The sequence below is a fragment of the Ictidomys tridecemlineatus genome, unplaced genomic scaffold, assembly GCF_052094955.1.
Source record: "Ictidomys tridecemlineatus isolate mIctTri1 unplaced genomic scaffold, mIctTri1.hap1 Scaffold_161, whole genome shotgun sequence".
NCBI lineage: Eukaryota > Metazoa > Chordata > Mammalia > Rodentia > Sciuridae > Ictidomys > Ictidomys tridecemlineatus.
The window spans coordinates 169344-187861 of NW_027521410.1; the positions used below are offsets into that span (position 1 = coordinate 169344).

Below are 18518 nucleotides of genomic sequence, written 5' to 3' on the forward strand. Positions count from 1 at the left end.
TTTTAGGGCCAGCTGAGCAGCTTCTGTTTAGGAGGTGAGCAGCACAGCTCTGGGAGAAGACCCTGGCTTACTCAGCTGCAGCAGTGCCAGTGGGGAGGGGAGAGCAGGCACTAAAGGTGTGGAGGAGGCAAGGTCACTGAGGATGCAGACTCAAGCACACAGGGCACTTCTGTGCCCCAAAGGCCATGTCTGTGGTGAACCTGAGTGCTGAGTTGGGGAGCTGGGAAAGCAGGATCCTGGCTTCCTCCAGGGCTGAGCCTAGTGTATAGTCCTAGGAATGCTCTTAGTAGGAGTCAACAGGCAGGAAGGCTCCAGGGAATTCAACTGTCCTTGCTGTGTGTCATATTAAACTTTGTATTTCATGAGCATGTATGTGCCTATGACTTGCTGAAATGGTTATCAGAGAGAACTGGGGAAGGAAAATTCAATTCAGGTCTCAAAATAAATTTAAGAAAAGGTACAGGTTGAAATTAAAATAATTAATTTTAAATAAACACTAATAAAGGCAATTTCTTCTTTTTTCCCTTTACTGTTTTATTTCATCTTATATGCTCAATTTTCATTTTTATTTCTTTTCAAGGAATTTGAGAAAATAGGTTTTTATGGATAATTGGAACCATACTTCAAATGACTTTATTTTGTTGGGGTTGTTTCCCCCGAATCAGAAAGGCCTATTTCTCTTGCTCCTGATCATCTCTGTGTTTGTTCTCGCCTGTTTGGGGAACTCAGGGATGACTGCCCTCATCTTCTTGGACCCCCGGCTCCACACCCCCATGTACTTTCTCCTCAGCCAGCTCTCCCTCATGGACCTGATGTACATCTCCTCCACTGTCCCCAAGATGGCCATCAACTTCCTCTCTGGCCAGAGGAGCATCTCTTTCCTGGGCTGTGGTGTGCAAATGTTCTTCTTTGTCACCATGGCAAGTTCTGAAGGCTTACTCCTGGCCTCCATGGCCTATGACCGCTTTGTGGCTATCTGTCACCCCCTGCATTATCACATATATATGAGCAAAAGAATGTGTGTGAAAATGATCCTTGGGTGCTGGACACTAGGTTCCCTCAATGGCCTAGTACACACTGTGTATGCTCTTCATCTTCCATACTGCAGGTCCAGGACCATCAGTCACTTCTACTGTGACATCCCAGCCATGATGCCTCTGGTCTGTACGGACACCTGGATCTATGAGTACATGGTTATTTTTAGTGCACTCTTGGTTCTCCTCCTTCCTTTCCTTGGCACCACAGCATCGTATGGACGAGTCATTTTTGCTATCTTCCACATGAGGTCAAAGGAAGGAAGAAGAAAGGCCTTCACCACGTGCTCCACACATTTAACTGTGGTGATATTTTACTATGCTCCTTTTGCCTACACTTATCTTCGGCCCAAGAGTCTTCGCTCACCTGAAGAGGATAAGAATCTAGCTGTCTTCTACACCATCCTAACCCCCATGCTCAATCCCATTGTCTATAGTCTGAGGAACAAGGAGGTGCTGGGAGCCATAAGAAGAGTGTGTGGGATGTTCTCCTCCAAGAAGAAATGAGCATGGCCATCCCTGTTCCTCTATATGGCTTCTCTCCATGCAGATTGGAACTCTCTAGAGCACTGCTGACGTATAGATATATGTTATTCCACATATGTAATTAGATTTCTAGTAACATGTTTAAATGTGATATTAAATTACTTATTATTATATATAATTAATAATTAATATATTTAATTGAAAACTCAATGATAACATTGACAATGTTGATATTATCCTATTATATGTAATATACAATATGCTATTTGTTCACATAATATTTTAAAGTAATAATAAACTGATATTGAAATATTATTTCTGTTTGACATTATACCCTTGCTGTGTTTGTATCCTGTGTTTTTATTTTATGTTTTCCAGCACTGCATGTTATATCCTGTTAGCAGCATGCACTGTGTACATTTCAAGTTTCCCACAACAACATGGGGCCTGGGTCTCCAAATATCCAGCACTTCTGGGTGGCTAGTAGTCCTCTCCTTCAGGATCACATACGGCTTATTATTCTCTCTATGGTTTCTGGTCTTGGGACAAGGAATTATACTCTTAAAACAACTATTTCACCTGGATGTGGTGCCGAAAATCACAACTTAGGAGGTTGAGGCAGGAGGATTGCACATTGAAAGGCAGCCTAATCAACTTAGCATGGCTTTGAGAATCTTATACAGACATGTCTCAAAATAAAAATTTTTAAAAAATTAAATGGTCTGGTAATGTAGCTTAATTGTTTAGTACCCTGGGTTTAATCCCCTGTACCAATGTGGAAAAAAGTCAAAAACAATAACAACAACAAGTTGTATTCTTCTAACATTTAGTTTTAACTTTTGTAGAGATATTGAAATCCAAATGGCTCCTAGGAAGCATAATTATTCACATCTGTAATCTTTCTCCAGGCACATAATACATAAAGAAGCTCTTTCTGCTACAGGTACTAAGGCCATAGTTTTCTCTCTTTGCCTTTTTCATATTCTGTGATTGTGTACTTGCCATGTTCCTTGCTGTTACTAAAAATTTATCCTTGACATTTGTTATCAGTGGCTCATCTGAGCTGGACATGGGGTCTCTGATTCCCTAAAATCTAAGTAATTCCTGGGCCTCCAACAGGGCACACTAGTGTCAACATCAAACATCTACTTGGCAGCCTTGTATCACTGTATCCCATTCTTCCTGTTTGCCTGGTCAGTTCCATGAGCCATCAACCATATGCCCAACTCCTTCCTGGAGTAACTCTCCATCCCATATGCTGTCCACATCCCCCAAACCTGTGCTTATGGGTTGTGTTGAGGTGCCTTGACCTGAAAGTCCTGGAGTGAGGTTTGACCAGGTGACATCTTATAATAATGCTGCCTCATGCCTATTCTGGCACTGTTCTTGGTGTGTACACATCCAGCCTACTTCTTTTGTATCTGAAGATTTAATGGGCAACCAGACATCTTTCAGAATGTTCTTTTTTTGTCTCAATGGAGATTAATTTATTTCTTTCACCTTGAATTAAGAACCCCATGTGCTACAATTAGATTGTAAATATCAGTTTAACTGTGGCTAGGAAGTTCTTTAGAAACTAATGGTAGTGACTACAGGGCTTGAGGAGAATTAAAACAATATTTTAATATGTGGCTGAAAAGTGAGATTGTTTCATGATTGTTTAGGGTTCTGAAAAAGGAATAGAAGAACTCAGGCTAAGGCACAAATATCACACTGGTATCCAACTTATGAGACATTTATACATCTTTGTCCACTAAAATAACTTAAGTATTCAATATTCAGATACCTATACATCTACTCTTTAACATAAGTTCTTTTTTTCCTGTAGATTTAAAGGCAAGAAAAAATGCTCATTAGCATTTAGGTGGATAAAAAAGTTAATTGTTGCTATATTCCATTTTATCACAATGCTTAACTACATTTGTGATGAAAAAGTTAAGAAAATACTCATTTCTTTTTCCTCATATCAAACTTTCCTAATTAATATATTAAAGACCAGTACATACAGAGAGCATTAAAAATAACTTGAATAGATACAATGTGCTATAAATTTTTCATCTAACAGTTGCAAGGGGAAAATGAATGAAAGGAAGTACAAAATAATGGCTGCAGGTTAGCAATTGGGTTAAAAATGTGGCCACAATTATGCATGTTGAGTAGAGAACCAGGATGCTGAGAGGAAGAGGATTTGATAAGTTTCCCTGAGATGCATCATTGCACAACATTCAAGACTATAAGGAGTAGATGATAATAAAGAACCTAGCAGATTGCAGAAATCTGAGCAATGCCAGAGATTTCTACAATTCATCTTTGAATGTCAGGGAGTTGAGGGGAAGGAGAGCTTCTGGGTTTACTTGCATGTCAGTGGGCTCTACTTTATAATTCACCTGATCCAGAGGACTTACTAGAAAAATATTTCAGAACTTCATTTCTGATGGCCTTGACATGTGCATGTTTACTGATAGCAAAAAGTTACAGTAATGAAAATTACATCATCTCTGCCCATCTTTGGAATGTCAGCGTGAAAACCAATAAAGCACCAAAAAACTAGATTTAGACAGATATATCCTCTCCAACAGAGGAATTTTATCTGGGAATAAAAACTAGCATTGACTTGCAGAATCTTGGTGAAAAGACTGAGTAAATTCTAGTATGTGGAGGAGCCATGTTTTGCCATGACCAAAAGACCTGATGTCAAAACCACAGAAGAGGAAATTTTATTTGCAACCCATGGTTTCTGAGATCTGAGTCTATATAGTCAACTTGATTGTTCTGACTCCAAGGTCAGGAAGCACATCATGGAGGAAGGGCATGGTAGAGGAAAGCTGCTGCCCTCATGGTGGGGTCAAGAAGGAGGACAGGGGAGAAAGAGAGGGGGGGAGAGGGAGAGGAAGAGGGAGAGAGAGAGAGAAGAGAGAGAGAGAGAGAGAGAGAGAGAGAGAGAGAGAGAGAGAGAGAGAGAGAGAGAGAGAGAGAGAGAGAGAACGCACTGCATTCATCAGGGCAATATATAAACTCAAAAGGCACACACAGAGAAACCTACCTGCTTCAGTAATGCTCTACTGCATATAGTTACCACCTAGATACCTGCCTAATCCACTGATAAGGTCACACTTTTCCTAATCTAATCATTTCTGAAAATGATTAGATTTCACTCTGAAAATTCTCACATTGTTTCAAATGTGATCTTTTCAGATATACTTCATATCAAAATCTTAAGAAGTTTGAAGTGGAATCTGCATAAGTCATTAAGAAAAATGGAAATCACTTAAAGATGGGTTCACCAGCTACTGTATAAATCCAATCTTATGGTCATGGTTGGCAGTTCCATAAAAAGGTGCTAAGAAAAAAAATAAGAGTTGTAAAGACAGCAGGCAGTTTGCATGACCTACTGGGGCAATTCCTGAAGCAGTGACTTTATTGTTTTTCATCTGGCATCTCAGGTCAACCTTAAATCAGTGTTAGAAGGGTTCAATTTGCTAGCTCAGTTTCAGTGATGCCATTACTGATATTACAGGGAACAATGCTGACATTTTGCTTTCCAACAAATAAAGTTCAGAGATGCATGAGTTTCCCAAGGCCATAGAGTGTCAGAGAACAGTGGATCAGGCTCCTCTTCTCTCCAACATTCACCGCATGGAATGAGAACAGGGCCTGCACTCTTCTAGTGCTTCTTATCTTCAGTCGCCTGATGAGTACAGAGGTCTGTGATAGACTCATGCCTGTGTCATGCTTGGTGGCACCTGACAAGAACAGCAGAGATTGTACCTTAGTGCATCCAAGTTGTGATTGTACCTTAGTGCATTCAAGGTAAGAAACACGTAAGCAATGTGAATCTATTCTTGCAGATGCAGTGCCTGGTGAGGGCTGCATCCTGATTAAACATGGTGCCTTTGTTCTATGTCCTCACGTGGTGGAGGGTGAGAAAGCTCACTAGGAGCTAATTTTCAATGGCCCTGATTCCATTTGTGAGTCCCTATGTTCATGACCTTATACTCACCTCACACAGATTCTACTTCTTAGAACCATCAATGCAGGGTGAGGATCTTGGTATATGCATTGGGAGGTGTAAGGAAAATAAAAGGAGAAAGAAGCACAGTACACAGGCAAAAACAAAGCTGCTCACCTGAGATGCTAGCTTTATTTATAACAATAGGTTATATTGGTATAATTAATACATATTGTTCCTTGTATTACTACACATGTTTCAGACTTAGCAACATTATGAAGCTTATTCCTCAGTTACATACTAAGTTGCAAAATGCAATGTTAGGAGCTTTGTGTAGCTCTCAGGTAATTCCATTGTATAAAGTTACTGTTATGTGCAAGTTTAGGCTCAGTGAAACATTGCAGCTGTCTAACAAGTGTTCATTTATTCCCAAGAGTTGTGGGTCTGAGATCAAGGAAGAGACTGATAAGACTCTAACATAGAGCATCCTCATGAAGGCCATTGCCATAGCAGTCAGGTATCCTGTGTCTTTGCATAGAAGTTTTCCCTCAAAGGCACTCTGTGTCTTTGCACAGAAACTCCCTAGCCGCCAAGCATACCACAGGCATGAAGCTATCACAGACCTCTGTACTCATCAGGCAACTGATCAAAACCGCAAAGAGAAGCCATTTCACATTCACTAAGGAAAGTTTCATCCAAAAGTAAAAGAAAATATGTTTGGATAAGAAGGTATAAAACTTGAAGCTTTGCAGGGTTTTGTGGCAATTTGAAATGGTGATGCCACTATGGAAAATAATAGAGTGACTCCTCAAAAAAGAAATAGCCCTGAATTAATAAATGTCCAGCATTTCCACCTTTGGGTATTCACACAAAGAAACCAAAGGAAATGCTAAAACAACTCTCTGTGTGCCCTGTCCATCTGGAGGTGAATGATAAACAAAACGTGGTACATATACACAATGTAAAACTCACTGGGATTACAACAAAGTAAATATAGACATAGACCACAATAAGAATAAACACTGAAAACATTATTCTTAGTGAAAGAAACTAGTCATGAAAAAGAGTAGTCAAATTAAGAGAGACAGGAATTGGAGTGGTGGATACCTGGGGCTAAGGGAAGGGGAGATAAATTTTTCATGAGTTTTAGTTTGAACTGATTAAAAAGTCTGAGGATGCATGGCAGTGCTGGTTGTACATCAGTGTGAATGCTCTTAATAGCACAAAATTATACACTTAAAAATATTAAAATGATTTACATTATCTTATTTATTATTACCCTAATATAAAAGCCAAGACTTTTAAATAAACTTAAATTATTCCAAATTTGGATTCTAAAATGTATTTTAAGATTATTAAAGTAGAATTCTGAGTCTTTATGAAGCAGTTGATATTTAATTATGGTATGAACTTTCATAATTTGCAAAAGAAAAAAATTGAGGAGAGTAAATTATTTCTTTGAATGTAATCTCTAATCAACACAAGACAATCATATTAAACTGATAACATCATATATCATGATGCATAATTTAGTTATTATCAAGTAAAAAGTATACTATTTGAAATTAACTAATACTACAACAATTTCTGTATTTTTTATTGTATTAATTTAATTATATACTATCAATTACTCACCTATCATGAGATGGCCAAAAATATCCTGATTTAAAATTTTGAAAAAAGAGGAGATAATGAACGACACATAAATATGATATTTTTATTGTGTGTCATAACAGATAACACAGTATCTATTTTATTACCCATGTTTTAATCTGCTAACTTTAACAACACCTATCATAAAATATTGTTAATAAAATAGACCCTGCACCTCACATGGAAGCAGCCTTAACCATTGTGATTTTGTTTCAATAATGTTAGGACATTTTTTTTTCATCACGTAAAAATGAATCAAATTGAGGTAACTTATCCATTTTAATATTTATCCATTGAAAGAGCTTGAAGTAACTTGCTTGAATTCCATCTTACAATAGTTTCACTTCCTTTGATTTTCACTCCCTTTGATTCCTGAAGACATCACAGAGAAGAAGTAGCTGGTGTAGAAGAGGCATCATCCGCCTGATTCACACTTCCTGCTTAAAATTGCTTTTGCTATTCTGGGTCTTTTATTTTTCCATATGAATTTCATGATTGCTTTATCTATTTCTACAAGAAATGCCGTTGGGATTTTGATTGGCATTGCATTAAACCTATAGAGAACTTTTGGTAATATCGCCATTTTGATAATGTTAGTTCTGCCTATCCATGAACAGGGTATATTTTTCCATCTTCTAAGATCTTCTTCTACTTCTCTTTTTAGGGTTCTGTAGTTTTCATTGTATAAATCTTTCACCTCTTTTGTTAGGTTGATTCCCAAGTATTTTATTTTTATGGAGGATATTGTGAATGGAGTGTTTTCCTCATTTCCGTTTCAGAAGTTTTGTCGCTGATATACAGAAATGCCTTTGATTTATGCGTGTTGATTTTATATCCTGCCACTTTGCTGAATTCATTTATTAGTTCTAGTAGTTTCTTTGTAGACCCTTTTGGGTCTTCTAGGTATAGAATCATGTCATCTGCAAATAGTGATAATTTAAGTTCTTATTTGCCTATTTTTATGCCTTTAATTTCTTTCGTCTGTCTAATTGCTCTGGCCAGTGTTTCGAGAACTATATTGAATAGAAGTGGTGATAGAGGGCATCCCTGTCTTGTTCCAGATTTTAGAGGGAATGCCTTCAACTTTTGTCCATTCAGAATGATGCTAGCCTGAGGCTTAGCATAGATAGCTTTTACAATGTCAAGGTATGTTCCTGTTATCCCTAGTTTTTCTAGAGTTTTGAACATAAAGGGATGCTGTACTTTGTCGAATGCTTTCTCTGCGTCTATTGAGATGATCATATGGTTCTTATCTTTAAGTCTATTGATGTGGTGAATAACATTTATTGATTTCCGTATATTGAACCAGCCTTGCATACCAGGGATGAATCCTACTTGATCATGGTGCACAATTTTTTTGATGTGTTTTTGTATTCGATTCGCCAGAATTTTATTGAGGATTTTTGCATCTAGGTTCATTAGAGATATTGGTCTGTAGTTTCCTTTCTTTGAGGTGTCTTTGTCTGGTTTCGGAATCAGGGTGATGTTGGCCTCATAGAATGAATTTGGAAGAGCTACCTCTTTTTCTATTTCCTGAAATAACTTGAAAAGTATTGGTATTAATTCTTCTTTAAAGGTTTTGTAAAACTCCGCTGTATACCCATCCGGTCCTGGGCTTTTCTTAGTTGGTAGTCTTTTGATGGCTTCTTCAATTTCATCCATTGATATTGGTCTGTTCAAATTGTGTGTATCCTCCTGACTCAGTCTGGGCAAATCATATGACTTAAGAAATTTATTGATGTCTTCACTATCTCCTATTTTATTGGAATATAGGTTTTCAAAATAATTTCTAATTGTCTTCTGTATTTCTGTAGCATCTGTTGTAATATTGCCTTTTTCATCCCGTATGTTAGTAATTTGAGTTCTCTCTCTTCTTCTCTTTGTTAGCATGGCTAAAGGTCTGTCGATCTGATTTATTTTTTCAAAGAACAAACTTTTAGTTTTGTTAATTTTTTCAATAGTTTCTTTTGTTTCAATTTCATTAATTTCCGCTCTGATTTTAATTATTTCTTGCCTTCTGCTACATTTGCTGTTGTTTTGCTCTTCCTTTTCTAGGGCTTTGAGATGAAGTGTGAGCTCATTTATTTGTTGGTTTTTTCCTTTTTTGAGGAATGACCACCAGGCGATGAATTTTCCTCTTAAAACTGCTTTCATTGTGTCCCATAGATTCCGATATGTTGTGTCTGTATTTTCATTTATCTCTAAGAATTTTTTGATTTCCTCCTTTATGTCTTCTGTAACCCATTGATCATTCAGTAGCATATTGTTCATTTTCCATGTGCAAATTGGTGCGGCCAATTTGGAAAGCAGTTTGGAGATTCCTGGGAAAGCTGGGAATGGAACCACCACTTGACCTTGCTATTGCCCTTCTTGGACTATTCCCTGAAGACCTTAAAAGAGCATGCTACAGGGATGCTGCCATATCGATGTTCATAGCAGCACAATTCACAATAGCTAGACTGTGGAACCAACCCAGATGCCCTTCAATAGATGAATGGATAAAAAAAATGTGGCATCTATACACAATGGAGTACTATGCAGCAATAAAAAATGACAAAATCATAGAATTTGCAGGGAAATGGATGGCACTAGAGCAGATTATGCTTAGTGAAGATAGCCAATCCCTAAAAAACAAATACCAAATGTCTTCTTTGATATAATGAGAGCAACTATGAACAGAGCAAGGAGGAAGAGCAGGAAGAAAAGACTAACATTTAACAGAGTCATGAGATGGGAGGGAAAGGGAGAGAAAAGGGAAATTGCATGGAAATGAAGGGAGACCCTCATTGCTATACAAAATTACATATAAGAGGTTGTGAGGGGAATGGGAAAATAAACAAGGAGAGTAATGAATTACAGTAGATTGGGTAGAGAGAGAAGAAGGGAGGAGAGGGGAGGGGGGATAGTAGGGGATAGGAAAGGTAGCAGAATACATCAATTACTAATTTGGCATTATGTAAAATTGTGGATGTATAACCGTCATGATTCTGCAATCTGCATTTGGGGTAAAATTGGGAGTTCATAACCCACTTCAATCTAATGTATGAAATATGATATGTCAAGAGCTTTGTAATGTTGTGAACAACCAATAAAAAAATTAAAAATTAAAAATAAAAAAAAAAGAAGAGGCATCATCCATTGCCTCTCGGGATGAATGGGCTGAGGGGGCAGCCTGTTTGTTGTCTCATAGGTCTTGGTAAGGTTGGGTGGAGTGGGTTGTTTTTATCTTTGGGAATTTTTCATCTTTGTTGAGGTCTGACTCTGTGTCTCTGTCAGGGAACTGGGCTTCGGCATAGACTTGGATGTTGCCTTCTGCATGTGGAACATGTCCCTCCAGCCATTTCAAGCAGCTTGGGTCACCCACATGAGCTCCTCTATATTGAATAGAGGTGTAAGGTGGTGTGTTCTTTTCTCCCTCATTGGGGAAAAACTAGTTCCTTTTCTGTATTTTATTTGTCAGGTTTTTTTTCTGCTTAGCTGCCTTTTTCAGGGGGTCTTAGAGGCTGCTATGATTTAATCCAACATCAGCTTGGACTGTCCATTTAGACAGGCCCTGAACCAAGGGGGATGTTTCTGTAGTACCTCTTGCCAGCAATCAATATAAGGGAACTGTTTTGGGTGTCCAGGTGTTCCAACAACTATAAAAAAGACCTCAGCAATGACTCTCTCATTTAAAGATTCTTCTGATGTCCAGATCACATCTAAGTTGGGTCATTCTAGTTCACAGAGAGTATGCAACCTTTGTGGAGTGAGTTTCACCCCATAGTCTCCCTTAAAACTCTTAGTAAAGTTTCTAAACATACATTCCAAGGTGTTCAAGGAACGAAGTTTACTTTGTGTCCCTCCCATGTTACACCCTTCATCTGTGTCACACACTTATGAAAATACTTGCTTTGTTTGTCTTCACCCATTCCCATCATGGAAATTTAGGGTCCTTTTATCTTTGCAGGTCGGTATGAAACCCTGGCCCTAATACCCACTTCATCCACTTTAATACCCATCATACCCACATTACCCACCTTAATATGGAACAGCTACCATCTCTACCAACTGAAAACTATCCTGAACTTTACCTCAGGTTGTTTGATTTTTACATTGGTTTGAAGAGTATGATTAAATTTCCTACTACCACACATTTTCTTTAACAAATTATTTACATGCTTAATGAGACTAATCCAGCTGAGAGACAAATGGAAAGGGAAGATGCAGAAGAGATGATCTACTTGCAGAAAATGATGGTGCACCTAGGTTGGGGCAGGGCCACTTCTTGCACTGTCAGTGGTGAAAAGGCTTAGCATGTGGGTCCAGAGAGAAGGAGGCGGATACAGTTAATTTCAGGAGATTTGAATACTGACTGTATTTTCTCACTAAATCCATTTATTTCAAAGTTAAGTCAAGGAAACATGGAAGAGTATTGGATTTTGCAAAAGACATGTTTGACTAGATTTTAAAAAATAAGAATGTTTTTTGACATGCCAAATAACCAATATGGTATTTGTGTTCTTAAATTCAAACTAAGATTTGTCATTATGGCTTGCACACTTCTGCAGCCATGTTTTATTGCTCTAGGTCAACTGTGAAGCCTGGGGATTCTGAGGATAGGCTGGGCTCGAGTTCTGCAGGTAGATGCAGTAGGCACCCCTCTGCACAAGGAGGAGGCAGGTACTATTATTACTAATCTTTGTAAAAGATTAGTAATAATAATAATAGATTTATTTATTCATTTAGAACATATGCACTCCTAAAATTTGAAATAATTAAGTTTTGTAATTCATTATATTTCCATAATATGATTTACTAGTATTTTTTGAATACAATCTCATTAAATAATTTGGTCATCTCATAATATAATAAAATACTCCAGATCAAAATTAAGCACCAAAAACAACATGAATGCACACCTCACAGTTTTATCAGTCTCTGGATTCAATAAGATAGTAAGAGGTCCTCACATCTAGTAAGACACTCAATGAGATAGTAAGAGATTACCATCCCTGCAAAAAATACTCTGCAACATTGAGCATGCATACTTCAAATTAGTTGTCATAATTTTCTTCCAATTAGTCTTATTTTAATGATTTTTCCAATGAACTAATATTTTAAGTGTTTAATCCCAACTCAGTCATCTAGTCAATGGTGGACTTGGTAGGATAGATTTATTTAATCTGAATTTAAATGTTATTTTTTCACATTTTGTCTAAATCAAATTTTTATGTTGGTAAAATTTTTGACTGGTTTATCACAAAACCATCATCTACCTCTGCTCAAATAGAAGAATGTATGGGTCAGAGCATAATTTATCTTAGTCACATTAGATCCAATAATTTCCTCTGGAAACTGACCAGATTGGAGAGGGTAATTGCTCCTGCAACTAATGTAGTTATTCTCCAGCAGAAGATTCATACGTGATTCCTACATCTGGTTGATCCTTAGGTCTCTAAATAAGAAAAACAAGGAGATTCAATAACCATTACCTAACACCCTTTACAGCTCTCCATGCTGTTCTGGAATAGCTTGTTCCTCCCTCTTGAGACTAACCTTGGGCAGCAGGTCAAAGCTGAAGAGCTGAGTGGATTGGTGGATTTGCTCCAAGTTTGAACTGAGTTCATTTCCAAGTCAGCAAATTCAGGTGAAATGGCCAGGCTCCTCTCCCTGTGGACTTGGACACTGGGGATCAATTAGAGGTGAAAGGAGAACATGTGAGGCTTCCTGGAGGAAGGTCCTGCACACCAGCTGCAGCAGCTCATCCTTCTGTCCTCCTTGTAGAACCTGAGTAAGTAAGGAATGTTTTACTGTTTCCACTTGAACAAGGTAACAGCAAAGGAAGGTGTATGGACAAAGCTATAACATAGGGGACCATGCAGAAGGTCAAGAGCTTTGTGATTTCAGTATAAAGATGATGGCTAAAGGGGGGAGCAGTGAAGATGAATATGTTCTGAGAATTCCTTTCTACTCAGTGGCAGGCCCTAGTTGCATAGCCTGGAAGACTGAGGACGCACTGGTGTATAAACCTTTTTGAAAAACTCAATAAATGTAAGCAGGGCATCCTTTAATTATAAACTTACTTCTCTCCAAATACAAACTCATGAGTTTCAAATGAGATGAGACAAAATGATATTATTTAGCTGAGCTGTTGATCTGTGGTAGCTTTAACTAATGGAGACCTTGTGGAGATGTGGTTTTCCTTTCAAAAGAAAACACTTTCTACTGTACAATGAGTAAGTCATTACATGACAGACTGGGAAAGTTAAGGGTAAACATAAAAGTAAAATGAGGTGCTGGGTATGGTGGTGCATGCCTTAATTCCAGTGGCTCTGGAGACTGATGCAAGAGGATCACAAGTTTAAAGCAAGCCTCAGCAATTTCACAAGGCCCTAAGCAATTCAGCCAGAAATTGTCTCAAAATAAAAATGAAAAGGGATGGGGATGTACTTAGTGGTTAAGCACTGTGTTCAATGCCAGGCACCAAATAAAGAAAAAAAAAGTAAAATGAGGTGATATGAACTTTCAGAATTCCACATTGTGCTTTTCCCCAGGGTTGTGACCTTAACTGAGATAATGCATTTCTCTGGGTCTGAGTCTCCTCCAAATTTGAGGTATGGAAGGAAGAGGGGAGTTGGATAAAGCCTTCATGACCCGCTATATGCTGGACACACAAAGCTCTCTTACTCCTTTCTCCACAGCTCTCACCTAAGGTTGCTGGGATTGAGTTAGCAGAGACTCAACTGTTCGCTCATTGGTCTTGGGATGAGTGTCCGTAATACTTTTAAAAATGTGCAGTACTTGTAAACTTTGCAACATAAATTTGGGTTTCTACAATTGCTTCCCTTACCTCTGTTAGGACCTGTCAAATGCAGGGTTTTTTAACTACAGAATTGAACAACATGCCTGGAAGGATGATTAAGAGAGACACTGATCTGTAGCCACAGAAACAATATTATTCAAGTTATAAACTTACTAAAAGGTGGTGTTTTATATAAAGCTGGAGCATAAAAATAAATTCCATCTTTGATGAAGAAACTTGTTGATCACTAATGAAAAAAGATCCTCAGGACAAACTCCAATGTCCTAGATTATAACACTTTCAAACTTAAGATGTAGGACACTGAAAGTAAATATTCTTATCAATTACCTGACAACAGAAAAAGTTTCAACTTTGGAAAAAATAATTATTGCTGTAATTATCATTAAACAATTTTTTTGACATTGAATTACATAGCAGAGAATCTAATTGTTAACACAGATCTCTCTTCAAAATGACTGGGAGATTGAGATACAAATTTACAGCACACTGTGTGTTCAGGGATTGACATTGTAAGGGCTACTAGGTCCTTTCTTCCTCTGCAATTATACCTTTCCTAAACAAAGAAGAAAGTACCTTTATTTCTATGGTGTGCATAGTAAAGACTAATTTATAAAATGATCTGGTCAGATTGTAATTTGGTCTATATCACTAATTTACTCCTAAGATTATTATTTGGTTCTGTCAATTAGCAGATATACTGACAGCACAATAAGCAATAGCCCCTGAGCCAGGGGACACACAGAGGAGTCAATAGGTCCCCACCCTCTCCCTAAGCAGTACACAGTTATGCTGATATGCTCAAACCTCAGGGTTCCCTTGCTTGCTTGACTACCTTTTCTAAACCCAGGTTAGCCCCAGGTGTCCTCATTGCCCTCCATCTAGTCTCTGTCACAGGCTCCTCCTCTCACCTGTCTGATCATCCAGAGCCTGCTGAGTAAGCTCCAGAAGGGCCCTGCCTCCATGCCACATCCACTGGCCTCTCACCAGTCTAGAGCAGAGTCTGAGTCCTCACTCCTTCCTAAACCCTTGCCTAGGGCCTGAACTTCCAGAGCCCTCTTATCTCTGCTGCTGCCCTGATGACTCAGGAAAGCTCTCCCCAGGGTTGATCCTGCTCCTCAGTCTGTGCAAGAGTGGTCTAGGAACTGAGGGCTCTAATAGCACCTCGTTGGAGGGGCTTCCTCAGTGCTGCTGCCCAGCTGTCTCTCTGTCCTTATTCCCTGATTGATTTCTTTTTCCTTTAGAAATAGTTGTGTGATCAGAGAGCATGTGTGAGCTGCTGCTCTATTGTCTATCACCCACTAAATATTAAATTCAGACAGTGGAATCTTCTGTATTTTGTCTATTAGGGCAAGTCAATACCCAGCAGCACTGGCACAAAATGGAAGGAGTGAACACGTTTAAGGAATGAGTTTCTCATGAAGATCATTGTCTGGTGTTTTCTCATTTTCACTGAGGTTGAGTGTTTTGTTTTCAAAAGTTTTTAGAAGAAGAGCTGTCTGTGATCCCATCTCTCCCACATGCCCAACACTTCCATTTATCTGTCCAGTTCCCCAAACATGTTTTACTCCTAATATTTGTCAATTAGAAAGCTCTAAAATGCTTTTCATTTTTTATTAGATGTCCTTTTCCAAAATGTTACTTGTTTTCAGTGGTTACATGAAGCCAAAAATTTTGTTACTAAGTGTAAGTTGTGACAACAAGCTATTAATTACTGTTGTTTTCTGTTGAAAAGACTATAATCAAAATGATAAAACTTTATATCTGACACAGGATGCAACCTTTCAGATGGATGTGTACAAAACCGTAAAGCAGCATATCTCATACCAAGGCTACCTGTGGTAGGTATTATAAACTATCATAATCAAAGTTCATACAAATGTGGGAAAATAAATGAAAGGCAAAATTCATTATCAGAAATGAGAAGACCTAAAGAGAAAAAGAGGGGGTATTAAAGTTGAGTTACAAATATAAACATTATATTTCAGTTGTACTATAAAAATTAAACTAATAAAGACTTGAAATTTTATCAGTTTGCTAATGGTGTACCAAAATATTAACAATGGCAATCAACTTTAAAATATTTGAGTTAACTAGTATTTCAGTAACATTAGAGAAATTAGGGTACAGTGGAATTTAGACTACCTGACCCTAGACTACTTGGTTAGCATCTGGGATCTGACGATTACTAGTGATCTGAACTTTTGTAAATTAATCTTTCTGCGCCTCTGTTGTTTCACCTATAAAATAGTGATATTTTAACACTTCTTAGGGTTGTTGTCAGAATAAAATAAGTCAATAAGTAAAAAGTACTTACATAAAAACATAAATACTAATAAGAATTGCATAAAAAGTATAAAATATTTATCTAGGAGGGGAAGGTTACTCATTTTTCCCTCTTAATGGTTTCTTTACCTTTTTTCTCTTCTTAATGATGAACATCTAATTTTTGTTGCTTTACTTATGTAATTACATCTGAAGAGAATAATTGAAAATACATATAAGCTATAAATATTGAATGTGCCACATTTAAGATTCTTTCCTATTTGATCCACATAGCAACAGATTCCCCCTCTGCCTGCCCCTTATGGAAACCAAACTTCAGAACTAGAAGAGGAAATAAGCATTCTGTCTAAGGTCCATGTGCTTTTACCTGTCTGAATTATAGAATTAAGCATGATCATATAGAGACATACTAGGTGGATCATATAGGACACACAAAACCTTCACAGTTTAAAAACAATGCTCTGGATGGTGATCTACAGCATCTGAAAGAGCAGCACAGCACCTGGAATAAGACCATGGTTTACTTAGCTGCAGTAATGGCAGTGGGGAGGAAAGAGCAGGAACTGAAGATTTGAAAAGGCAAGGTCACTGAGTACATAGTGTCAAGCACACAGAAAATTTCTGAGTCACACACTCCACAAGTTTGGTAAACAGTCAGTGTTAAGCTGAGGTGGTAACAATGCAGGGAACTTGGCTTCCTCAGGGGTCCTACTGAGTAGTTGTTCCGTGTGCCTGAATGCTGAAATGTTGACCCCATGTTTTCTTCTGGTGATGCATAGTCCTGAGGAATGTTCCTGCCCAGAAGTGTCTAGGAAGGACTTTCTTGGTTGTTTAATTTGTATTGGTTCACATACAAGAAACCTTGGATTTCAAGTTGAGATGGTTACCATAGAGAACTGGGGCAGGAACTATAAATATTCAATTAGCATATCAAAATCAATTGAATAGTTTTTAATATATTTGTTGGCCATTTGTATTTCTGTTTTTGAGAGGGTCTGTTTAATTCATTTGCCCACTTATTAATTGAGCTGTTTGACTGTTGTCTAAAACATTTTCTTCATTCTTTATATATTCTAGACACTAATCCTTTGGCAGAAGAGTACCTCACAAAGGTTTCCTCCCATCTCCTAGATTCTCTCGTCACATTCCTTATTGATTTTTTTGCTCTGAAGAAAGGTTTTAATTTGATGGCATGCCTTTATGAACTCTAGACATTATCTGTTGAGCTTTAAGGGTCCTATTGAGTAATTATTGCCTGTGTCTGTTTGTTGACCCCATGTTTTCTTCTAGGAGTTTAAGTTTCTGATCTTATCCTTATGCTTAGGTCTCTTTTGTGTTGAACTTTAGGCTGTGTGAAGGGTAAAGTTCTTGTTTCATTTTTCTACATATGTATAATCAGTTTTCCTATTGCAAATTTTTGAAAAAAAAAAACCTATTCTTTCTTCACTGTATTTTTGGAATCTTTGTCAGGGATCAGATGAGAATTGGTGTCTGACTTTGTCTCTGTGTTTTCTAGTGTGTATCAGTAACAATAGAAAAATGCAAATCAAAACTACACTTAGATTTATCTCATACCACTCTGAATGACAGTCATCAAGAACACAAATAATAATAAACCCTAGAGAAGATGTGGAGAAAAAGAAACACTTTTACACTGTTGACATTATAAATTAGTTAATCATAATGAAAATCAGTATCAATGTTTCTCAAAAGAATAGGCATGGAACCAACCCATATGACTCAGCCCTGCCACTCTTCAGTATTTAAATGGAAGAATTAAATTCATCATATGATAGTGATACATGCATACCCATGTTTATGGCAGCATGATTCACAATATGCAAGCTATAGAACCAATGATGGTGTCCATCTATGGATGAATGGATAAAAAAAATATGGTGTGGCTAGGGATGTGGCTCAAGCAGTAGCATGCTCACCTGGCATGCATGGGGTGCTGGATTCAATCCACAGCACCACATAAAAATAAAATAAAGATGTTGTGTCCACTGAAAACTAAAAAATTAGTATTAAAAATTTCCCTCTCTCTTTCTCTCTCTCTTCTCTCTCTCTCTCTCTCTCTCTCTCTCTCTCTCTCTCTCTCTCTCTCTCTCTCTCTCTCTCTCTGTGTCTCAAAAAAAAGAAAATATGGTACACACACATGATGTATTTTTATTTAGCTAGGAAGAATAAATAACTTATGCCAACTGAAGGAAAATAGATGAAACAGGAATCCACTATGTTAAGTGAAAGAAGGAAAACTGAGAAGTTAAAAATCATGTTTTCTCTCCTGTGTGGAAGCCAGAGAAGA

General features: G+C 37.7%; 1 protein-coding gene and 1 long non-coding RNA gene across 4 annotated transcripts in view; both read left to right on the forward strand.

Moving 5' to 3' along the window:
• Positions 1-602: 602 nt before the first annotated feature.
• Positions 603-1608, forward strand: LOC144372762 (olfactory receptor 2L13-like). The gene has a single exon (XM_078036017.1). The coding sequence runs from the start codon at positions 603-605 to the stop codon at positions 1539-1541; it is 939 nt and encodes a 312-aa protein (XP_077892143.1). The 3' UTR covers positions 1542-1608.
• An 11104-nt stretch (positions 1609-12712) lies between these two features.
• The window catches only part of LOC144372761 (uncharacterized), a 41155-nt gene continuing 35349 nt past the window's right edge, over positions 12713-18518 (forward strand). For all 3 annotated transcript variants that reach the window (XR_013432656.1, XR_013432657.1, XR_013432658.1), the window contains exons 1-2: positions 12713-12895; positions 15698-15765. This is a non-coding gene — a long non-coding RNA (uncharacterized LOC144372761). The remainder of the gene's footprint in view (positions 12896-15697; positions 15766-18518) is intronic.

Coding starts and splice junctions, on each gene's coding strand:
- LOC144372762 (XM_078036017.1), top strand. CDS start 603: ATGGATAATTGGAACCATACTTCAAATGACTTTATTTTGTTGGGGTTG.